At 37.6% G+C, this 24,051-nt stretch overlaps 1 protein-coding gene across 1 annotated transcript in view; it reads right to left on the reverse strand.

Annotated features, from left to right (window-relative positions):
- Positions 1 to 24,051, reverse strand: part of cog6 (component of oligomeric golgi complex 6) — a 69,450-nt gene that overhangs the window by 43,783 nt on the left and 1,616 nt on the right. The window contains exons 3-7 of the mRNA XM_055195925.2: positions 20,259 to 20,330; positions 19,995 to 20,053; positions 1,761 to 1,872; positions 1,171 to 1,253; positions 992 to 1,062 (exon numbers count right to left, since the gene is read on the reverse strand). Coding sequence (XP_055051900.1) covers positions 992 to 1,062; positions 1,171 to 1,253; positions 1,761 to 1,872; positions 19,995 to 20,053; positions 20,259 to 20,330 — 397 coding nt within the window. The remainder of the gene's footprint in view (positions 1 to 991; positions 1,063 to 1,170; positions 1,254 to 1,760; positions 1,873 to 19,994; positions 20,054 to 20,258; positions 20,331 to 24,051) is intronic.

Consider the following 24,051-nt stretch of genomic DNA (forward strand, 5'->3'; position numbering starts at 1 on the left):
CTCCTCAAAAAAGCTCAAGATGTGTTTCGTGCCAAGAAAAGAGGTCAACACTAAATGCTGACTGATGCCTGAGGAAAACATTTAGTTCTGAAAATTGTTTTGTTTTTAATTTTGTGTACATATTTCCTGTATTTTCTGTTTGTATCTTAGGGTCAAAAGAGCCAAATATGTAATAATGACCGGTGAAACTTTTGTGCATTTAAGGGTTAAAAGAGTGGTTCAATATTTACTCACTCTATGTTGTTTCAAAATCAAATAAATGGCTTTTTTACAGATTATATTCATAATGTCCTCATATTAGTTACTTATATTATGAAAGTGAATATGAACTGTCATTCTCCATGTGGCTGTCAAGCTCCAAAATAACAAAAAAGTACCAGTGAAGTATCAAAAAACGTTGACAAATTATTTGCATTAACCCAGTTTATCGACCTAAATCTATACATCATTTTTGAAGTATTAAAGGTGCTGCGTGTAGATTTAAGCATTTAAGCCATACACAGTGCACATTCATTGTAAATAAACCTTTAGATATTTCCAGGATATTCTTTTCTGTCCCACGGGGAAAAGAAAGACAAGTTTGGAAAAAACATGAGGGCAAGTACATTTTGACAGAACCTTTTTGGATGAACTGTCCCTTTAAAGTTAGTGTTTCCTTAGCTCAAATGGTAGAGTTCATAGATCATAGCTTCTACAAAATGTATTAAAAATGTGCCTAATGTATAGATGTGAAGTAACAAACTAGCTCAGTGTCATAAGTTAAAGTTTCTTCTTTCACATTCCTGGAAGCAGCAGCTTTGCTTATATTTCAGTCTTTTCTCACTTCTGCTGTGTATGTGCGTGTGTGTGTGTGTGTGTCTGTGTGTGCGTGTGTGCGTGTGTGTGTGTGTGTGTGTGTGTGTGTGTGTGTGTGTGTGTGTGTGTGTGTGTGTGTGTGTGTGTGTGTGTGTGTGTGTGTGTGAGAGTGTGTGTGTGTGTGTGACACACTTACTCTGAGCCCAGCGATACAACTGCTCATATGCTGTCTCCTGTAACACAGCCATCTGCTCCATGATCTCCAGCCTAGAGTTAAACATTACCGATACATTCAGACCACAGAGTTAAACACACAAGACTGAACAGCCAATGTTGATCTACACCTCAGCCCACACAAACTTTACTTTCTCTCACCCTGCCGTTTGCTGGTTGGTTCTTAGTAGGACCTTCACGTCTTCATGGATGTTCTTCACACGGTTCAGAGCTCTAAAGAAGTCCTGTAGAGTTAAAAAAAAGTTGTCATGCCATTATAAAGGGAAAAATATTATTATAGGCCATATTGATCTACTTGGTTGTACTAACTAGACCAGCATGAGAATTTTGTATTAAAACGTCCCAGATGGATGCAAGAATTAGTCAACTAGCTGGACATGTAATAGGGCTTCATAAATAGGAAGGCATCAACATTCTCATAGAAAAATAATTCCATGAACTGTGGCATTACTCATCTTGATAACTGGAAGACAGGTTGAGCAATGTTTTATTTTTATGATCATTTCTACATTTTTATGCCCCCCCCATTTCTGAGGAAATGATCAAATAAAAACTATTTGCATCAGCTGCATTTTATTGGATTATTTTAAAAGCTGGTTATTCATATATTTTCTGTCTTAAAAAAAATATGTAAAAACAAAAATGTGTACACTTGTGTATTCAACATGCATGGAACATATAAATCATTTAAATTCATTAAAAATTGTTGTATGATGTTAATGTGAGATCACCTCAGTGATGGGACCATCACGTGCAGTGCGTAATGTGGCCATCTCAGAAGAGGACAGTTGAAATTTTGACAGAAAAGCCTGGGCCACCTGAGATCGAACCTCCAACCGATGACTAGTGAGACAGGAAAAAAACAGTTATATAACAATATAACAATGCAGTATTACATAACAATATTTGCCAGGGACAATTTTCTGGCTCAACTGTAATTAATTTTGGGACATTTTAATAAGCTGACGCTAGATGGCAGCAAAGCTCGTCTCAAAACAGAAGGCATCAACCTAACTTTAAAACACCATTTGCGACTTTACAGAACAGAGCTATACAGGTTTGAAGGATAATTTATGTGTCAAATATTCAAACTCTAGAGATAAACATTTACTCCAGTTATCTTTTGCTGTTTTTTAGGAGGAAAAACAATAAGAGGGGAAGAAAATGGTACATAAGGAAATGTTTAAGGCTGGATTATCTAAAATAAGATAATCAGCACATTTACAAGTATGACATCAGAACAACAGCATTCATGTGAAAAATAATATTATTATTATAATATTACACTAGTGGTTAAACACAAAAGAAGATATTTTGAGAAATTATGGTAAACACACAGCAGATACTGACCATTGACTTCCATAGTAGGAATAAAAAAATTATGGAATTTAATGGGTACCGTCAACTGTGTGCTTACCATCATTTATCAAAATATTTTCTTCATCATTTATCACAACACTTCCAAAATATTGTTTTCCTATTATGGAAGTCAATGCTCACTATCTGCTGTGTGTTTATCGTCATTTCTCAAAATATCTTCTTTTGTGTTCATCAGAAAAAAGAAATTCATACAGGTTTAAAACAACCTGAGGATGAGTAAATGATGACAGAATTTTCATTTTAAAGTGAACTATTCATTTAAAGTATTAGTATATAGTATAAGTACATACTATAAACATGTATTCTATTCATCCTTATGTCATTTAATCTTTGGCATTCTTTGTTGTTTAAAACCAAGACTGATTATTTTTAAAGAAAGATTTAAGAAAGCTAATTTTTTCTTAAGGTTCAAAAAATATCTTCATGCGACTTGTACAGTTCCATATACTGTTTGGTGATTATTTTCATTATTTTATGAGTCTTGACTAAACTTTAATTTTATTTTTTGTGAACTAACCATTTAAACACAACTGGTAATTTTTTTAAACAAATCATTCATAGATATTCTGAACTGGATCCAAAAAATATAAAAAAAATCAAATTCAAGTGAATCATACACTAATGGCCTGGAATTTGTTTCTGTGCTTGATACTCTTATGGGGCATACACACCAAACGCGAGTTCAACTATTTGCGCGAGATTACATACAAAGTCAATGCAAAGATGCGATCAGACGCGTCCTTGCGCGAAGCAATGCGAATGATGCGATTTGGGCAGCGCGATTGTCGCGAAAACACGCACTATTCGCCTCAAACGCGCCTTCGCGCAAGTTGAAAATATTCAACTCAAGCGAAAAATTCGAATGATGTGACATTTGCAGCAAAAACACGCACTATTTAGAGCCCTATTAAATCAGTTAATTTTTTTCCAAATTCCGTTTTATTTTTTTCCAAATTCCGTTTTATTTTTTTCCAAATTCCGTTTTATTTTTTTCCAAATTCCGTTTTATTTTTTCCCAAATTCCGTTTAATTTTTTCCCCAAATTCCGTTTTGTCCGTTTAAATTTTTGGCAATTATTTTTTTAACCTTTAACTGTTATTTTAGTCATAAAAAAGTGTGCCTTTAATGTTAATGATTAAAATGGACACAAATACAATAGGAATTGCCTTAAATTTACTAAGGTAACACTTTTTCACATTCCCTGTTTGCAGTAGGGCTGCTTGATTATGGGGAAAACGGGATAACACGATTATTTAATGACTGTAAAAACATGCATTTATACACACGCGCGCGTTTGTTTAGTGTTGTTGCAGAAGGCTACGCGTGTTAAAGCAGTGGTGCCTTCAGAAGTGCCTTAAACACATCAGTCCGGCGGAACGCAATCCATATTTTAAACATAATCGCTTGAAATGCATATAACTTTACAAACATTCACAGGATTATTGATCTGACTTCGGACAGCATGAGCGCGCAGCTCTCTGCACGTGCGATCGAAAGAGAGACAGAGAGCGGCGTCACGACGCAGATTATAAACGCAAGGTATAGTTTGCCTCAGCTCGCTTGAAACGCATAAAACTGAACAAATATACGAGGATTTGTGTTCGGACTTCGGACAGAAAGACGTGGATGAGAGAGAAAGAGTGCATGTATCTTTGCGCTCCCAGTCAACGGAATGTTGACAAAACTTACAAAATAACAGTTCTCTGGTCACATAAAAGTCATGTAGGAGTGCTTAGCGTCGAATTTATTAATTTTTCGATGACGAAAGCAGAGTCGTGGAGAGCTGCTTCACCATGGTTTCAGTGTTTTGGAGGGGATCTGGAATGACGGAAGGGGGAGTGTCGCCCAGATTTGCTTCCCCCGGTCTGCATTTTCACCAGACATACGTTCTTCTCGCACACAAAAACAGATTTTTTCAGAATTTTTTTTAGATTCAGTGTTAATTTGCCAATTCTGCGATTGTGTCCGCGATTCCGTGATCGCGGAAATTATAGGGCCATAACTATTCGCATCAAACGCGTCTTAGCCCAAGTTGAAAATATTCAACCCGAGCGAAAAATTTGCATGACACGAAGTTAAATCCCACGAGTAATCTAGAGCGAGTAACGCGATGCCCCGTGTTTGGTGTGCATGTAGCACTAAGAGCAATTCACATTTCGCGTCTTTTGCGCGCTCAAGTTCGTTATTTCAAATGTAGCCGCGCTGTATTTTCCAGGCGCGTCCGCACCACATCGAGTTAAAAACATGTAAACTTTCTAAAATGCCGCAAGCGCACTGCAGGTCATGTGACAAGAACCAACCGAAGGTCGCGTTTTCCGCACGGATTTACAAGCGAAATGTGATCCGCCCCTTATGCATGGGCCAAGAAGAGCTAGGTCAATGGAATATGTAAAGACTTAAAAATGTAAGACTTAAAGCAAATCCACAATCCTCATCCACATTAAAAACAACTGTCAAAATATTCTTTACAGAAGATAGGCATACAGGTTTGAAGAATTATTTATGTGTCATATATTCAAACTCTAGAGATAAACATCTCAACAAACTTTAATTCCAGACATCTTTTGCTGTTTTTTAGGAGGAAGAACAATAAGATTTGAAATGCCACATAAGGAAATGTCAAAGGCTGTATTATCTAAAACAAGATAATCAGCACATTTACAAATATGACATCCGAACAATAGCATCCGAAGCTGTGTCCTAAAATATCTAATGCTGATTCATCTCTCTCTCTCTCTCTCTCTCTCTCTCTCTCTCTCTCTCTCTCTCTCTCTCTCTCACAATGTTTCATGTTGGGGTGCACCAATATATGCACCGATGATGCTTGCTATTCTTCTCAATAAAATACAGTGAAATGCAGCTACATCCAAAAGCCAGACGGCGCGCTCGTGCAGAAACTCAATATGCGCTGCAGACGAAGAACCATACACATGCAGCTATGACCATAGATATGTATAATAAAGGCTACATGTCTCGCCTGCGCTGCTGGCCAATTGAGTGGAACATCCGCATTTGGCGGCCATCTTACCACAGGCAGCTCGCTCACTCGTAGCATTGAGTTTTAATGGTCCAGGTACTTTTAAATGACCATAACTTGCTTAATTTTCTACCGATTTTCATTCGGTTTGGTTTGTTATAAACGCCAAAGATGTATTTATGACACTGCATACTTATACAAAAAAAATTGAATGAAACATGTTAAAGCATCCAGATTTATAGCCACGGTAATAACGTTTGTAAGAAACCAAACCGTTTGAAAATTGGTAGAAAATTAAGCAAATTGTGGTCATTTAAAAGTACCTGCACCAATAAAACTCAATGCTACGAGTGAGCGAGCTGCCTGTGGTAAGATGGCCGCCAGGTAATGACGTTAGAGACTCCACCGTAAGACATCTAGCCTTTATTATACATATCTATGGCTATGACACGCAGCTCCTGGAAATGGCTTAGAGATATATTTATATTGCTGTTTTTCAAACGTTTTAGGTATTTTTAGGATAACAAAGATTAATGATTTGATTTCAACAAATTTGATGAAAATCTGTCCATCATCCCTGTGATTGCAAGTATGAAATAACATTTAACATGACAAAAGTATGCAAGAGTTCAGAAACGTATAGTTGTGTGAGCTTGCTTAAGGATGATAGCCAATGTTTTCGATGTTAAAAACCGTATTACACCTGCCTTAGGCCCAAGGAAAGATCCGACCAACTTAAACATCCGGAGCATGTCAGTGAAATATTGGATAGCTGTAATTCCCTGCCACCTGGGGTTTAATTCTGCAGGGTATATGCTCGTCTCTGTGTGTGGGGGGCATCACAAATGTCAGAGAAACGTAAATCAGACTTCAAAGAAATCGAAACAGCATGCTGAAAAGAAAGTTGGAATTTCTATGCATATGATTTAAAACTTTCACTCTCCAACCAAATCACGTTCCCCTCACTCGAGCGTAACGGAGGAAACTCTGATCTGAGTTTAGACAAAGACATTTATTAACATAATGCGTCACTGTTTATATTGATATTAAGGGGGGGGGGATCGCAATGGTCAGAATGGCCACTCTGGTCCTGCCTTCCAGTAAAAAGAGCCAATCGGCCATAGTTCAAAAATGAAATCCTCTGTGAGAGAGACTTTGCACATGCGTAGAATTGACAGGTCTTGTTCCTGGATGCATTGCAAATATGCAAGCGCAGAAATGCGACTTCCTTAAAAGGACTTTGGTTTAGATAAGTTTGTGTGACCTCATATCATATCAGAGTAAGTTTTCTCAATTGCCGTCATGATCTATACGAGTAGTCCACTACAGAACTGTGATATTAAACAGTCCCTCCAGAAAAACGAGTTTATGCGATCACATGATTTAATCAGCCAAAGTCCGCATATTTATGTGGGGGATGCATTTTTTCAAAAACACAGCACTTCCGCGGCATAAATTGCAGATTTCCTCGCGAAAAATATGCAGGGCTTGCATGATTTCATAATCCCTGCATTGTCGTAGCAAAAAGTCACATACGGTATATCTTAGCAGAAAGCTGAAAAATGTTGCATTTACTTCACAGAAGCTCAGCCATGACCCCCTGTTGCCATGGGAACATTATGAAGTGATGTAATTACGCGACATGAACATCCTTAAAAAGCTGCAAACCCCAACAAGCAGTTTTTGCAAGTTCTCGCAATTTCATCGCATAAAATTGCATGAATATCCCACATATTCCATCAGATTTTTTTAAGAAAATGTGCCGCAAGATCTAAGTTTTTTGCCCGCAACAATTACAAGAAACTGATTAAGGACTGATTAAAAGCCTAAATAGTGCAGAATGGTAGATATGTTCTTATTTACTACTATTTTCTTTATTTATATTAAAATACCAATGGTTCAATTTAGGGGTGCACCGAAATTTCGGTCGCCGAAAATTTCGGCCGCCGAAAATTTCGGCCGAAAATGGCATTATTGGTTTTGGGCCGAAATAAAAAATCCAGCCGAAAATGTCAACCGAAAATGAATGTCAACTCCCCTCCCATCTGTGCGCTAGCGCTTGGGTTTCACTCATGGTGATCAGTCGTCACCCACCCCTCCCTTTCGTGCTCAAGCAGGTTTCACTCACGGTCGTGCTGTTTGCATGCGTCTGCAAAGATTAGGCATGTCTTGATGTGTAAACTTTAGAGAGAGTCGCGCTAATGTGTCTCATACTGTAATCCATTAACATAAATTTGGCGAATAAAGCAATGAAACACAACGAAACGTTTTTATGTGGATTGACTGTTGCGCTGTTTGAGATTCACCCTACTTCTCTGTGTGCGCGCGCGCGCATTTAAGTGCCCTTAATAGTGCACATATGAGAGAGACGCGTTTAAAAAAAAAAAACAAGCAAACATAAAATCTTTTTGTTATTGACAGGGCACATATAAACAAAATTATCTCCACAGTATTCTTCTTCTAATAAAAACATTTGTTTATGTCTTAAGTGTATGTATAGATTACAGTCAGATTGTGTCATTAATGATAATCAAACAACCCATGACAAAGAGACAAATAGCTCTAAAAATAATGAGATATTTAATTTATTGTGTTATGATTCATTTAATTTGATTTCTGTACCTAATGCTAATTTCAGACCTGGCATAATAATTTCTTTCGGTGTTTCGGTTTTTCGGCCTTGGTTTGCTTTTTTCGATTTACGGTTTTGGCCAAGAATTTTCATTTCGGTGCATCCCTAGTTCAATTTGGTTGGATGTAGTTTCGTCTCAATTGTTAGAGCATTGTGTTGCTAGCAATTTAAAGGTCATGGGTTTAATTCACAGGGAACGCACATACTGTACAAATAAAATATAGATTCAATGCATCATGGAAAAAGCCTTAGAAAGCTGGAGTTCTTTACCTGCCAAAATCTATTATAGGATTGTTACACTTTTTATAACACAAATGTAGTATTCCCAGTTCAGTTCACCACATTTTACTTTGTCTAATCTACACATTTACACAGATAATGGACATTTTAGTCCACAGATTTTATCTGGGTCTATTTATTGATTAGCAAAACAATAGACTCTAACTTCCGTAGAGACAAACTAGGCCATATTACATTCATTATCATTATCGAATCGCCTGCAATAATGGATGTGATATTGCCTATAGCATGTCAGTGAACTCCGCTCCATCTGAAAGCACTAATCACCAAACCGGCTTTACTGGCGAGATGCGCATAACAATCTCATCCAATATATCGCAAAATATCAAATACAAGGTAGCAGTGTGGAAGTTGACATGCTTTCCAGTGAGTCTAATGCTGTAAACACTATGACACACAGCAGTGGTGGCTACAAGCTCTGTCCTCCCATCTTTAAAAATCTACTTTCATACGTTTAAATGACATTATGGTAAAAAGTGTTAAGTATAAGTTATTTCTATGTAAAGTAAACAAGCATCAATAAAATTAGCTGTGGTTTTGGTAACCACCATTTCTGAATATCATAGCGCTCCACGACTGGCGGAAGTAGTCGACCATCCTGAGATTTAATCGGAAATACCATGAGTTCATTCTAACCACAAACTATGGCTCAAAGAGTTGTCTCATTACTTACATTTTTATTTGCTATTGTTGAGTTTATGACGCACCACTATAATCTAGTTACCACAGAGACACCAAAAGAATACATATTGCTATGAATTATTGATGTCTGATCTATAAATGCTGAAAAATATTTAGGCTATGACCTTAATTGTTAATGCCGAACCAAACTTTTTTTTGTACTGTAAAAATGAGCAGAAAATGCATTAAATGAAAAATAAATAAATAAAGATATGCACAGAAATGAACATGAAATAAAATTGGTTTGTGTATAATTACTGGTTTTCATCTGCTGTTGTGTATGAGGGTGTATAAGACACAGAGAACATTTGTGTGGGTGGGTAGTACTGTCCCATCCTAATTAACAGAATGAGATAATGGACTCTTTGGAATATCAAATATCAAAATCTTTACTGCTCATCACTACCAGAAAGCGGCATCAAAACTATAACAAAACAGCCCTATATAACCCTATATCTATTTTTACTTAGTGCGTTCTCTCTGAGAGCATGCTCACACTAAGTGTAAGGATCGATTTAAATTAAAAGTGTCTCCTGTGAATACTTTTGTTTTGATGTACTGTAGTGGGGAGAGTTACTGATTCATCACTACATACTTTACATCACTCACAAAATGACAAAAAATCTGATCATTCGAAATACAAGGTCACCATCCTCTTTTCTCAACCCTTACAGTGGTGTAAAAAAGTGTTGGCAACCCTTCCAGAATTTTTTTTTTTCTTTTGCATGTTTGTCACACTTTAATGTTTCAGATCATGAAACAAATTTAAATATTAATCAAAGATAATACAAGTAAGCACAACATGCAGTTTTTAAATGAAGGTTTTTATGTTAAAGGGAAAACAAAATCCAAACCAACATGGCCCTGTGTGAAAACGTGCTTGCCCCCTAAACTTAATAACTGGTTGGGCCACCCTTAGCACCCAGCAACTTAACTGAAGTCTGTTACAGTGCTGTGGAGGAATGTTGGACCACTCAACTTTGAAAAAAAAACCACTTGAAGGGGTTTTGCGTATGAACCGCCTTTTTAAAGTCAAGCATTTCAATAGGATTGAGGTCAGAACTTTCACTAGGCCACTTCAAAGTTTTAATTTTGTTTTTCTTCAGCCATTCAGAAGAGGACTTGCTGGTGTGTTTTGGATCATTGTTCTGCTGCCAAACCCAAGTTCGCTATAGCTTGAGGACAAACAGATTATGGATGTGCATTTATGTAATTTTTTCTTTCTGATTAATCCATAGGTCTGAAAAACGAGTACTCGATTAACGGTGGGGGGGGGCAATCAAAGGGGCGGGGCGTATACGTCATAGTGAAAATTAATATATTTTTATTAAAAACACTTAGATAAAACTTAATTTTGAAGAAACTATGACACGTACTAGAACAAAGAACACATACTAGATTATAAATGAATTAAATGTTTTTAATAGTAACTTCTAACAAGAAAAGCTGCGTCATAAAGTGAAACTAAACGCACTCAACATAATATTAAGCATTTTATACAACATAAATGTATAATACAACATGCATATATCTGCACAAAATGCAAGACTTAAACTAAGTTATGTACTAGTAAAGTTTAACTCCCGTTGTGGATGTGAACATTAACTGTGCGCTTTTAAACACATCCAGTCAAAGCATAAGCTTCATAACATTAAGCAGCTTTTGCTATCATTTTAACGATTAGCTGTGTCGTGTTGTCCTCTCACCTGTTAGGTGTGTTCGGCTTCAAAGAATTGCAGATCGGCAGTTGCCGCCGCGCGGGTGCTCAGACTTTATCTCTTTGTTTTTGAATCATGCATGGTAACGTTACTGATGTCATACGCCGGTCTGCGTAGCTTAACACTACATCAAACACGTGACGCACCCAGTCTTTACTACCACAGGCACATGTAATGCTAACCAGACATACAAATGCCGCCATAACCACAAAACAATAAATAAACCCACATGATCATCGTTTTCATGATCGGTCATCGATGCCACGTTCGAATACTCGAGCAATCGAGTACTCGTGCCCATCCCTAAAACAGATGGCCAGACATTGGGTCTCATTCACTGATAATTGCGTACGTTTTTCGTATTTATACGCACAATAGAACTTCTAACGAAAACTTTCCGCCTAATTCACAACACGTGCGTACACACATGAGTTTGTTCTTATACTTGTTCTTACGTTAGTATATTTGGAGTGTTACACATGAGCTGCCCCATGCACAAGGTTGGTAATTTGCATAACACACGCCAAAACCAGCTCCATATAAGGGTTTTCCGCAGGGCAGTACTAGTCCACAAAAAAGTTTAGAGCAGTTTGTAATGCAAGTTTGTCAATAAGCTTTTCTTATAAGTAAAGAAAAGCTTAACTTATTTCTCAATAAGTAAAGCTTTTATTGTGTCCTCATCCAACTAATCAGAAAGTCTGCATAGAGGTTGAAATACATTTCGGTAAACATAATTTATTTGCATTGATTCATCATGACAGAGAGGTCGTCATCTTAAATTAATCTTCTCCAAATTCACTGTCTGTCTATAGAAAGTCTGGATATGATTCTTCTCAAATGTCTGGATCAGTCATTTATTTCCTTTCAAATAATTTTCTATCCTCCAAAAACATCCCTCATGTATACAATATTGTCTTAAATCTATTTTTACCCAAGACACCCAAGTTTGACAAGTTCTGAATATGAATTACACAATCTCTCGCATCATTCAGAGAAACTGCATAAGAGACTGACATATCAGCTGGTGATCTTGTGAAACCATTGAAAAACTGTCATGGAAGATCCAGCACAAATCAATTTAGACTTCATGACTGAAGGCTGGAACTTAACACCTGAACATCACCTGTCTGAACATTCACTTCCTTCCTGTAACTAAAAATGTGTCCCAACACTGACTCAAAATTCCAGTTATATGAAAGTGTGGAAAACTATACTGCTACAGGTACATCCTGTTCTGTTTGCCTGTCCTTGGTGTCCTTTGTTAGGGCTTTCATCACTGTCCAGAAGCAATGTCTGCAGTCACTAAAGATTAGCAGTATAGCAAGCAAACAACATGATAACAGTGACAAGCGCCATTTTCAGCTACAAAATGTAATGGTTGTTGTTCTGTTTTTCAAATGTAAACTATCTGGCTGGGTCAAACACTGACATTCACTGATATGCAAGTACAGGTACAGAAATGATCCTGCCCAAGTGAGTCTAGAGGTGTAATAAAAAGTTATAGTGGGGGCTCGTCCGGGATCCGCTAACACTTAATGAGAATCAAATATTCATACATTTTTAAATAAATAGTATAAATAATTTAGTTACATCAAACCAAGAAAAACAAGTAAATAAATTCAGCTTTTGTTGCAGGTACACTGCCACATCGATTAATCATTTCATATCAGTATCAGAGCTATAAATAAAAAGTATCACACTTGTGATGTACTAGGTTGTTTTATCCATCAACATGACAGAATACTGATTTAACAAAGTACTTAGTAAAAAAGTCACCACTGCGTTAATGAAAGGTCATCTGGAAAGATGATCTCTATATTTAGGGGGCTGAACACCAGCAAGCCTGTTTTAATATTTGAGATCCTACATTCTGTCCTCATGACAAGCCATGTCATCCTCTGGGTACCAGCATGGTCCGGCAAGGTTAAAAAGCAGCCAGACTTACAGGCACAATTCCATCTGGCTGATGAAAATGTCACCGAGTCAGGACAACACAATGAGGAAAGTCTCTCTATATTCATAGTACAGTCAATGCGGTCTATGAGGTACAGTGCAGAAAAAAAAACAGATTTTACTGATACAATGGTTTGGATTACTGTTCCAAAACATGAAGTTTACTACTCCAAATAGGAATAAAACGCAAATAACAAAGAGGAAATTATCACAAACAGTATTACGATAATGGTTTTATTTTACAAGGCCCACGGTTTATACTTTTGTAGCTTTTTACCTTAAAGGAACAGTATGTAGGATTGTGGCCAAAACTGGTACTGCAATCTCGAAACTTGTGGTTAAAACTGGTACTGCAATCACACAAATGGTGGCCAATACACAACATGACAACATAAACATCAGTTGAGGGCTGCAACTCCACTTTTTAAATGACAATATCCTGGCCAGACCACTGTTGTCAGTGAAATAAGTATTTGAAATGAAAATGACTTCTTAATGTCTAGTGACATATCACGGCCATTTTATGATTAATTGATATACATTTCTTACATACTGTTCCTTTCAAATTAACTTTATGGTCAAATTAAAGGGGACATTTACAAGACTTTTTAAAGATGTAAAATAAATCTTTGGTGTCCCCAGAGTAAACATGTGAAGTTCTAGTTTAAAATATTATATAGTTAATTTATTATAACATGTTAAAACTGCAACTTTGTAGGTGTGAGCAAAAATGTGTCCTTTAAAATGCAAATGAGCTGATCTCTGCACTAAATGGCAGTGCTGTGGTTGGATAGTGCTGAATAGGGGTCGGTATTATCCCCTTCTGACATCACAAGGGTAGCCAGATTTCAACGACCTATTTTTTCACATGCTTGCAAAGAATGGTTTCCCAAAACTAAGTTACTGGGTTGATATATTTCACATTTTCTAGGTTGATAGAAGCACTGGGGACCCAATTATAGCACTTAAACGTGGAAAAAGTCAGATTTACATGATATGTCCCCTTTAACACTACGTTCGGCAGTTAAAGTACATCAGACTGTTACAACAAGCAAAATTCATTTTTTTAACAAATGTCCCTTTGATAAGACACATCTTAAAATACAGTGAACTACTTATGTCACTTTCGTGGTGCTGCCTCCTCTCTTTTTCGACCTAGACAACTCCATGCCTGAATAATATGAGCATAGAAAAAGAAGAGAAAACGATAACAAACTCACTGGGGGAACTATCCTTCTAAATTAGGGAAACTGAACCTGAACGTTCATGAAACAAATACCAAGCATTATTTATTGTTCTGGACAAATATCTCATGACAGAATTCCATTACAATGCCTTCTGGGAAAATGACCTCATTATAGTTTCAACCGACTCTCAAAAGCGCATCCCTGATGTCTCTCTCGATCTCTCTCACTCTATTCAATCTCTTCTCTCCAACCTTTCCGTCTCTACGCATCTCTCTGTGGATTCAACTGAATTCTCTTGCTGGATGAGTACTGGGCTGGTGGTGACAGAGCGTAGAGACGCCAGCTGTCTATCACAGCTGTCAGCGTCTCTTCTGGTGCCAACATCAAAGGCCATCACACAAGGACAGAGAGACAGGGGGTCACTCAACACTCAAACAACATGATTATTTCCTCTTCCTGTCCTTGTTTAATCACTCATGTCTCTGGACCTCAATGTTTTAGTTCGTCTTTTTATTCAAATCATTCCACTAAATACCGTATTATCGAATATAAGATGCCCCCCCCTTTCAAAGTGTACATTTAATGCTGCGTTCAGACCAGCCGCGGTAGAGGCGTCAAGCGTGAGTGATTTCAATGTTAAGTCAATGTAAAGGCGCGTTGACGCACGTCTGGAGGTCTTGCGGCGCGAATGAGGTGTTTAGCGCGACGCGGTAGACACAATTCCACCTCATTCGCGTGTCTAGTTTGTCCGAATGGCGTGAATTTAGCGTTGCTGTGGCAAACGCACAAGTTGAAAAATTTGAACTTTGGCGCCACATTAACCAATCAGGAGCTTGCTCTAGTAGTGACGTGATTACAGGAAGCCCCTCCCATGATGCAAATTTCAGACGCGGTAGACACAATTCCACCTCATTCGCACGTCTAGTTTGTGCGAATGGCGTGAATTTAGCGTTGCCGTGCCAAACACACAAGTTGAAAAATTTGAACTTTGGCGCCACATTAACCAATCAGGAGCTTGCTCTAGTAGTGACGTGATTACAGGAAGCCCCTCCCATGATGCAAATTTCAGACGCGGTAGACACAATTCCACCTCATTCGCACGTCTAGTTTGTGCGAATGGCGTGAATTTAGCGTTGCCGTGGCAAACACACAAGTTGAAAAATTTGAACTTTGGCGCCACATTAACCAATCAGGAGCTTGCTGTAGTAGTGACGTGATTACAGGAAGCCCCTCCCATGATGCAAATTTCAGACGCGGTAGACACAATTCCACCTCATTCGCACATCCAGTTTGTGCGAATGGCATGAATTTAGCGTTGCCAAGGCAAACGCACAAGTTGAAAAATTTGAACTTTGGCGCCACATTAACCAATCAGGAGCTTGCTCTAGTAGTGACGTGATTACAGGAAGCCCCTCCCATGATGCAAATTTCAGACGCCGTAGACACAATTACACCTCATTCGCACGTCTAGTTTGTGCGAATGGCGTGAATTTAGCGTTGCCAAGGCAAACGTACAAGTTGAAATATTTGAACTTTGGCGCCACATTAACCAATCAGGAGCTTGCTCTAGTAGTGACGTGATTACAGGAAGCCCCTCCCATGATGCAAATTTCCGCGCGAATGAAGCGAGTAAACTCAAAATGTTCAAGCCGCAAACTACACGCAAGCTTGACGACTCAAACGCGGCTGGTGTGAACCCACGGTTAAAATGCTTTTTGGAGATCAACTCTTGTCTTTTTTACAGAAAATGCTTTATTTTGAAAAAAGGTCAAAGGGGGCCAGTTTGGTTCTCTACATTCTACTGTCATCACTAACTTTATGACTTAAGTTTCGCCCACTGTTGGGATCACCAATCTAGCATATGTGATGATACACTGATATTGGCTTGCGTCATCCAAAAGTATAGGAGGATGGACTTTGTTTTTAAGTAATTTGATAATAGGCCACCGAGCCAAATGAAAAATCGCCTGTTTGGTGGTGTATCACCGTTCAATGTTTGCTAAAGTGTCTGTGGCTAATATGCTTTGCTGCGAGCGCTGTCGTAATGTGATTAAACAGTTGTCTTTGTGCGATATGAGCCCTGTCTATCATCATATTTTCTGGTACCTGAATCGTGGTCTGGAGGGCGGGCTATTGTTTGGCTAGAGGGCCTAGGATCAAGAGTCACAGTTCAGTACTGATCAATTGTCTGCGTTTCAGGTGTTTTAAGTGGCTACTCTTCATTTGCAATACTTTAAATGAGTCACTCATGAGATTCCATTTAAGTGACGTTAAAATTAAAAACCTGTGTCCGCAAGGCACCTCTCTAGGTTTGCAACGGAGCTTTACACCTCATTGGACCACAAGAAGGCATGCCACTACCCAGCGGTGTCAGCACCTCGTCAGCTTTCTCTCCAATCAATTATGCCCCAATGACTTTCACTGGCAGTCTCTCAGTGCCCATAAACAAGCACACTTCAACAGTGAGGGCTATAAAAGTGATCTGTGGGTAGCAGGATCAGAATATGCTCAAGCTAGAGGCTCGATTTATCACCCCATGCCCACATCTCGTGTCTCAGACCCAGGGGTTAAATCAGGATGGAACAATTTTTTATCTGGTGCATTAATTTCCAAAAATCTAAAGAAAATATTTGCAGTTGGCTTATTATTTCATACTATGTCCTGTATACTCCAACATACTGTTCATGTATACTCTGGCTACCTTGTTGTGTTATCTAGCTTTCTATGTCACATTATTTATTAATGAAACATAGATAACATACTTCTTGCCTGCTAAAACAGAATGTGTGCAACACGGATACATTGCTACATCTACCATGTTTTCATTGTTATGTGACACATATGTTCATTCACCTACAATGTAATAACAATAACCATGAAAATCATTTTCTCAGAAGTGTTAAACATGTACATTTTAATTGCAATAAATGTATTTCCTGGTATCTATATCAGTTGAAAACATTTGAGCTATGTCTTGGTCTCTCCCAAGGGTTTTTCCCTCCTGGGACTTTTCACTCACAGGGTTTTTCTCATAGGAGGTTTTTTCAACCCCTGTGGAGTATGACATTGGCTTAACTTAGCAACCTCTTACATACGTTACATTTTTTACTACACTCGCTAGTATGGTTAAATCTTAACCGCTGTATTCTGCTGTTAATGTTTTTATGATTTTTCTGTGTTTTTTCCTGCGTCTATTAATGTAAAGCTGCTTTGAAACAATTAAAAATGTTGAAAAGCGCTATATAAATAAAATTGAATTTATGGTATGATTAATTTATTCACTTGACTTTGGTGGCTTCTCAGTCCCTGTGGGCAAGTAGAATAGAATGTCGATCCAATGCATACAGAAAAATCTCAGCGGAAGCAGTAGACCATCTGGATATTTTAACATACTGTTTTATGCATACTGAGGTTTCAGACATACTACTCATTTAGCATACAGATTCTTTAGAGCTAAGAGCAGTGAAACTTTCTGAAAGGATGTTAAGGACTGTGCAGAAGTCTTAGGTTACCGTGCCACCCTTTGATTTATTGTTTTGCAATAATATAGTGACCATATAACTATGTCTCTAATTTCTTTATTATATAACAACCAGAAAATACAGGAAATTCATATGCTGTATAAAACAGAATAAAATTATAAGCTAAAGTTTCAAGTATTTAGTGTGACTAGATGTGCTTGACCTCTCTAGATCATAGACTGTAAAAAAAAGATGGACGGCGCGACGTTGCCTCCCTCCATTGTAATGAATTGAAGCCAAAAATGTCCGACCATGGTCGCTGCCATGTTACGTTAAAACGTCAGTTTGGGGCCAAGGCATGCGCCTGAAGCGTCTGTGGAGACACGGTATCAAACTTCTGCCCAAACGCTCGCGCGACCAATTCAACCACACCAATCATTAGGACACGCCCTGTTTCTATTATTCTAAAATAAACTTATCACAACAATGAACACTTGAACATATATCAGTGTGATAACAACAAGAAAAACATATTTCGGAAACTTTTACTGGAAGTGTAAATAATTTTTTTATTCAGAGCAGAGTCCCATTCGTTTGAATGAAGGGGGCGGGGTTTATGACTTGTACTGCAGCCAGCCACCAGGGGGCGATCAAAGAGCCAGAGGCTTCACTTTTCAAGACTTATGAGGCACACCCGCTCTAGACTAAACACTAGCCGTTTCTCAATGTCAAGGAAGGATCGTCGGAAGCTAGAATTTCGAGGATGCTACGTCATCGACGTCCGTCGAAGGACTGTTCCAATGTCGAGGATCCTCGAAATTTCAGCCAAGGACTGAGTCCTTCGTTCGAGAAATATCCCATATACAGGAAAGGATGCAAATTTGTATCCTTCGCGCTCTTCACGCGCTGAAATCACCCACAATCCTATGCGTGCAGCACCGAAAGCACACCTTTCAATCACGCAATGACGTAATGACGTGCACTTGTTCCATGACTAGCCTGTTCCATTTAACGTGTTCTCCGAATGCTTAAAAGAGCCTCGCCTAGCCTCTGAAGGAAGTGACTTGTAAGGACTAGTCCTGCCAAGGAAGTATCCTTGACATTGAGAAACGGCTACTGACTTCTACCTGAAGAAGCCCTTTTGGTTCTTTTAGATTTTGTGTACATATTTCCTATATTTTCTGTTTGTATCTTAATAAAGAGAGCAAAACAAAAATAAAGCTGGTGGTGGCCTAAGATATTTGCACAATACTGTAGTTCAAACAATCATCATGCAAACCGAACATATTTCAATCTCACTATCAGCAGCTACCTCGTAATCAGTGATATTCGTAACAAAACAGATAAGGGAATATTAATTAGAAAGTTATGCAGCAGAGATAAAATATTCAGATGATGAATGATTCATAAGAAGTTGAATTTCACTGAAAAACGTGTGCACTCTTTTCATCTTCCAGAGGTATAAATGGAAATGAGAAATGTGGAAGCACCGTTGTGGTGTCTTCATCTATTTAGAAAGACTGCTATATCTTTCCTTGTTCAGTCGAGAAGAAATTAATTTTTTGAGGAAAACATTCTATGATTTTTCTCCATATAGTGGACTTTAATAAACCTCAATGATTTATAGTTTCAATGCAGTTGTTTAAACTTCTTACTTCTTACTTTTTTAACTTCTCATCTTGCACTAGCCTTCTGATATGCCAGCGTAACCTTACGTATTACGTAATCACGTCGAAAGGTCATGCATGATGCATGGAAAACTAACACTTCAGTGTTTCCAAATGTGGAGAAAGAGGACCTTACCGGTGTTGTTGTATGTGGAATGATACTTATTCATGTCTTTTTGTATCAGTTTATAATTTCAAATTGTCCGCAAGTGAGCGTTTCACATATGTAACGCATGACTTACATTATTAGGTAATTTTTATTAAGTGGAATAATCCTTTAAATGAATTACAGAGACAGGCTGTATCTGTCTCTGTGTTGATGAAACAAAATATTTTACTCATTGGTAGTGAACCACGGTATGTAAATCAAATAAAATAAAAGCACTGTATCGATGTTTAACATCTACAGGACAAACACCACTAAAATATGTTTTAAAGCTAATACAGGAGGTTAAACATTTTCTGTGTCATTTCTGTGACACTAACGTCACTAAACGGAATAAATAAGAATGCATAAATAATGATTCATTTTAGGTTTCCTGATCACTCCCCCATCCTTTGTTGGTCAGTCATACAGATAATCCCCACCAAAACTTGCGCCATTGGTTAAGCCAGTATTGCTGTGTTGGGCCTATCAGGACACCCAAACAATGCAATGATTTGAAAAGGCCATAGAGACACAATGTTTACAATTTTTGTTTTAGTGAGCTATTATGGGTTGTTATTTTTCCAAGCAATAACGATATGTTATATATCCGTGTATGTTACGGCAATGTTACTAAAGCGATCCCAGAACATTTATGGGATGTGTTTTCACACAGAAGCTTGTCTGCCAATTTTATGGACATTTTCTGGGACCAAAGTGCTGGATGAATGAGGTTGCAGTGATAGACTGACATTGCAGTTGCCAGTATATAGGCCAAATTTTTAAATCATTTTTTTAATCAAGATTGTTTATGTGCCGTGGACAAGCTTTTCATAATTGAACAGAGCTTTATGTCAGACTCACTTCTCTCCTTGAAGTTTGTTGGTCTTCACAATCAAGTCCTGGGTTTGTTCTTTTGCTGCCTGTTGATAAATAAAACATGACTTTAAAGGGATTTCAGCCTAAAATAAATGGTTTTAAATCTGTTTTTGGACTTGGATATAAACGTATAATTTTAACTGTTCTTATATACTTTAATTAGTTTATTTTGAATTATTTTAAATTGCTTTAATAAGCCTGTGAAGCAAACACGTGGCATTACTAAGATACACCAAACACAAATTATACCTTTAATCTATTGGTCATTTCTTCACAGCAGGAGCTCATGGCCTGAACATCTTCATGTACATTCTCCAGTTCCTAAAGTAAGGGGACACAATGATGAAACAAAACGGTGGAGAGACTGTAAAGTGCGTGTCTCCATCAGCGATAAAAGTTTTGTGCTGTATGCAACACAATTCAGTTCAATCTTACCTTTAAATCAAGAAAAACAATTAAAGTGGGCGGAAGTCACCTTATGAAATAAATGTTTTTCTCCAATACACATTGGCCACAATTTTGGCACCCATTGAAATTCTTATCAGCAAAATATGTTTCAAAGTATATACACAACTGCATTTGGCGAAGCACTGCTACTTGAGCATGAGTGATTTGCTCGCAGTACCCGAGAAGCCCCATGATGAGGAGCGGAGAGTTCACGCAGGTGTTGCGCTAATCACTCCCCCCAAGTAGCAGTGCTTCACCTTCTGAGAATATAATTCCCTGTATGTATACGGTTAAAAGATGGCTGTGTCTCATATGACCTTGTTATACACAACATATAAATAGGACAATTTTGGCATTATTTGGTCACTTATTGGGAACAGTATGCTAGTTGGAGCCATTTACTTCCAGTCTTTGTGCTAAGCTAAGCTAGCAGTGGGTGCGTCAGACAGAGTTACGGGATGCAAAAGATGAACAAGGTATGTATGGACTTATCGAACTCTAGGGGATATGGTAAATAAGCTAAAGTCCCAAAAAGTTGGCGTGTTCCTTTAAATATATCACACTGCCCAAGTGGTTTTTGGATATTTTATTACATAAATATTACATAATGTTTAACTTCAGGTAATTGGTTATCTGTACCAAACATATTGTAGTTCTTAATTGAGGACAGTTTCATTTATTAAGACATCTAATAACATGAGGGAGAAGCTGCATCGCATGCAAATGTCATTTGTAATTTAAATACAATGTGCCATGTAAGATTACAAAATAGACTTCAAAAATAATTTAATTATGGCTATTATCAATTTAACATATTTATGTTCAAACAACAACATTACACAATAACAAAACAAAAAAGTGAAATTATAATCAATGACCACTTAATTTAGCTATTCCTGCAAGAAATCGGCCATGCCAAACCACAATCCAAAAAGCTGGCAAAATCCATGAAAGTTGTTTTTTTACAATATGCGATAATTTTCAAATAATTTAAGTAGATGCTGATACTGATATTAACCAGCAAAAACTACAACTTGTTTTGTTATCAGAGTTCTGGAGATTTTTAAGAATAATCAATGAATGTTAAACATTGCACAGCTTTGTATTACCATTAATATCACAGACAATAGCAGGTAGGCTGTCACTTCCAATGATCCACTTTACTGATACACATTTCCATATCTGGCCGATGCGGTAGTTAATGTATAAGCCATTTGCAGCCGATAATATCGTGCATCACTAGCGTAAACAACCTCCTAACAGCCAATGAATAGATTGACAAACACAAATTAAAAATGGATTGCTGTTAACGAGCCTTTACAATAGGCTTGACGCTATAAAGCGATACAAAATGCAAACAAGCCGAGCTTTCACACAGAGCACGAAATGACTGATCATCTTGTGTAAATTCACTTTGAATTTTAAAAACGTGTCAATGTTTCACTGTCACCCTTTCACACTTTTTCACTCTTAATTCTTTTGTGTAACTCTGGGCGCATGCTCAAATCCAACAGGACAACCCGATTCATCGCAGGGCAATGAAAAAACACACTGGTTGAAAAAAATCCTCGCTTTCACAAAATGCGAATGATCGCATGATATGTGAAAGACTTCATAGAAACCTATTGTTTTTATTTCAGTGCGTCACCGTGTCTTGTAAACATTCAAGTTGCTTTATTGCGCATTGATCAAACCAGAGTCGTATAATAATAGAGTTACGACACTCACATAGACGTCCGTTGTAAGAATGGAATGCGGAAGTAACAGCGCTTCATGTAGTGACCGGTAGTGACGCATAGTTCCAAACGCAGCACTGAAGCCCATTCATTTCAATGGCACCTGCTGGTAAATCGATGAAATTACCGTTTCTCTTTACATTTTCGGACATTTCATTAATATAGTCAACAGTGGTATTTTATGAATTTTGCTGTAGGTAATGATTATCGTTAATAATAACTGGTAAAATTTTTATATTTTAATGAGTTGTGTATACTGTGTGAATAATATAGATTTAATGGTTTAATATTTTATTACTGGTGGCCATCTATAGAGGTGTGCCGGTTTCAGAATTGGTGATGACGGTTATGACGTGAGTCAAATGTGACGGTTCGTAACATAACCGTCTGTGGGGGCGTTTTGCTCGTTTAAATGCTCGTGGATTGACGGGAAAGTGTCATTTTACCATAAAATCACGAATGTGATGCCAAGTGTGTTTTAAACAGTAATAACTTTGAACAATTTAACAGAAAGCAATGAAATATTTCAAAAAAAACACTGTTGCCAGAAGACTGCGCTGTCACTCTCTCAACAATGTGGATTAAAAGCGTATTGAAGAGGTTTTGCTCATAAATGCAGGTAAAAGAAAGTAATGTGAACTTGAGATTGTTATTAAACGCAGCCGGTGTAAAAGCACAATGGCCACGCGAAGCAAACGCTCTCCGCAGACGCGCTGCACAGTGCTCACCCGGCGTTTGAATAAACTAGACACTGATTAGCTACTTGCTCTACGTTTCTTTAAAATTAACAGCAAGACAACTAGCAGTGAATGTGCATTCAAGAGAGTTAGTAGATTAGCATGGGAGGATTTGAACTTGAAAAGCAGAGTGTACTGACGCCTTCCCGCGGTCAAAACAACATTCCTTCTCATGGTCATTCATGTTTATTCGATGCTTTAAATTAACTAGGAGGAAGAGATGATTTGAAAGGTGAGACTTTGTTTAATATGTTTAATCTCAAAAGTAACCGAAAAGTAACCTGCTTTGTCATGTATGTCAGCGCGTTGTCAGTGTCTGCTCCGCTCTGTATTTTTCACTGCGTGAGAACGTGAGGAGGCGTGTAACACAGACTGTTGTTTTTAATAAGTATTTAAAAATTCTTATTAAAAAAATATATATATTTTAATAACACGGTTTTGGCGGTTATAGACTTCTAATGACGGTGTTCAACTATAACCGTCGGTCTCACGGTTATATAATGACCGTCACACCCCTAGCCATCTACTTTATACTTATCTTTTTTTATACATTACGAGTAACACTAGGGGGCAACAGCGACAAGCTAAATGCCTTATAAGAAAGTCACACTCCTTCACAATGCTGCTATGTGTTTCATTGTGTTTGGTAAGTAATACGAGTGATGTATCCTCGAAAATCATGTATAATTATATTAACATTTAATGTGTACTATAAATACAATTAAATATGAATTTAGTGTGTTTCTGTTATGCTTCACTGTTACAAATAACCGCGTTGGCGATCTTTTTTGTGATTTTAATATAGTAAAAGTGTAGGAATTATGTTTTTAGCAGATTGATAGCCATTTATATAGACATATTTTTGCTATAAAAATAAAAGATAAACTGTGTTGCTGTAGTATAGATAACCAGCACCGTTATCTTTGGGTCATCATTAACTGTTTATCTTATTAACTGATTTACTGTATTTCCATCACTCCCTAGTATAAAAAACGTTATAAACATAGTAAGTATAGTGATCAATTCACATTACAAGCTAATATTTACCTAAAATAGCTGAAAACGTATGCAAACAGATTGACAGCCCTGCTTGGTTAGAAACTGTAAAACGTTACATGAATC

This window comes from Misgurnus anguillicaudatus, chromosome 24 (assembly GCF_027580225.2).
Source record: "Misgurnus anguillicaudatus chromosome 24, ASM2758022v2, whole genome shotgun sequence".
NCBI lineage: Eukaryota > Metazoa > Chordata > Actinopteri > Cypriniformes > Cobitidae > Misgurnus > Misgurnus anguillicaudatus.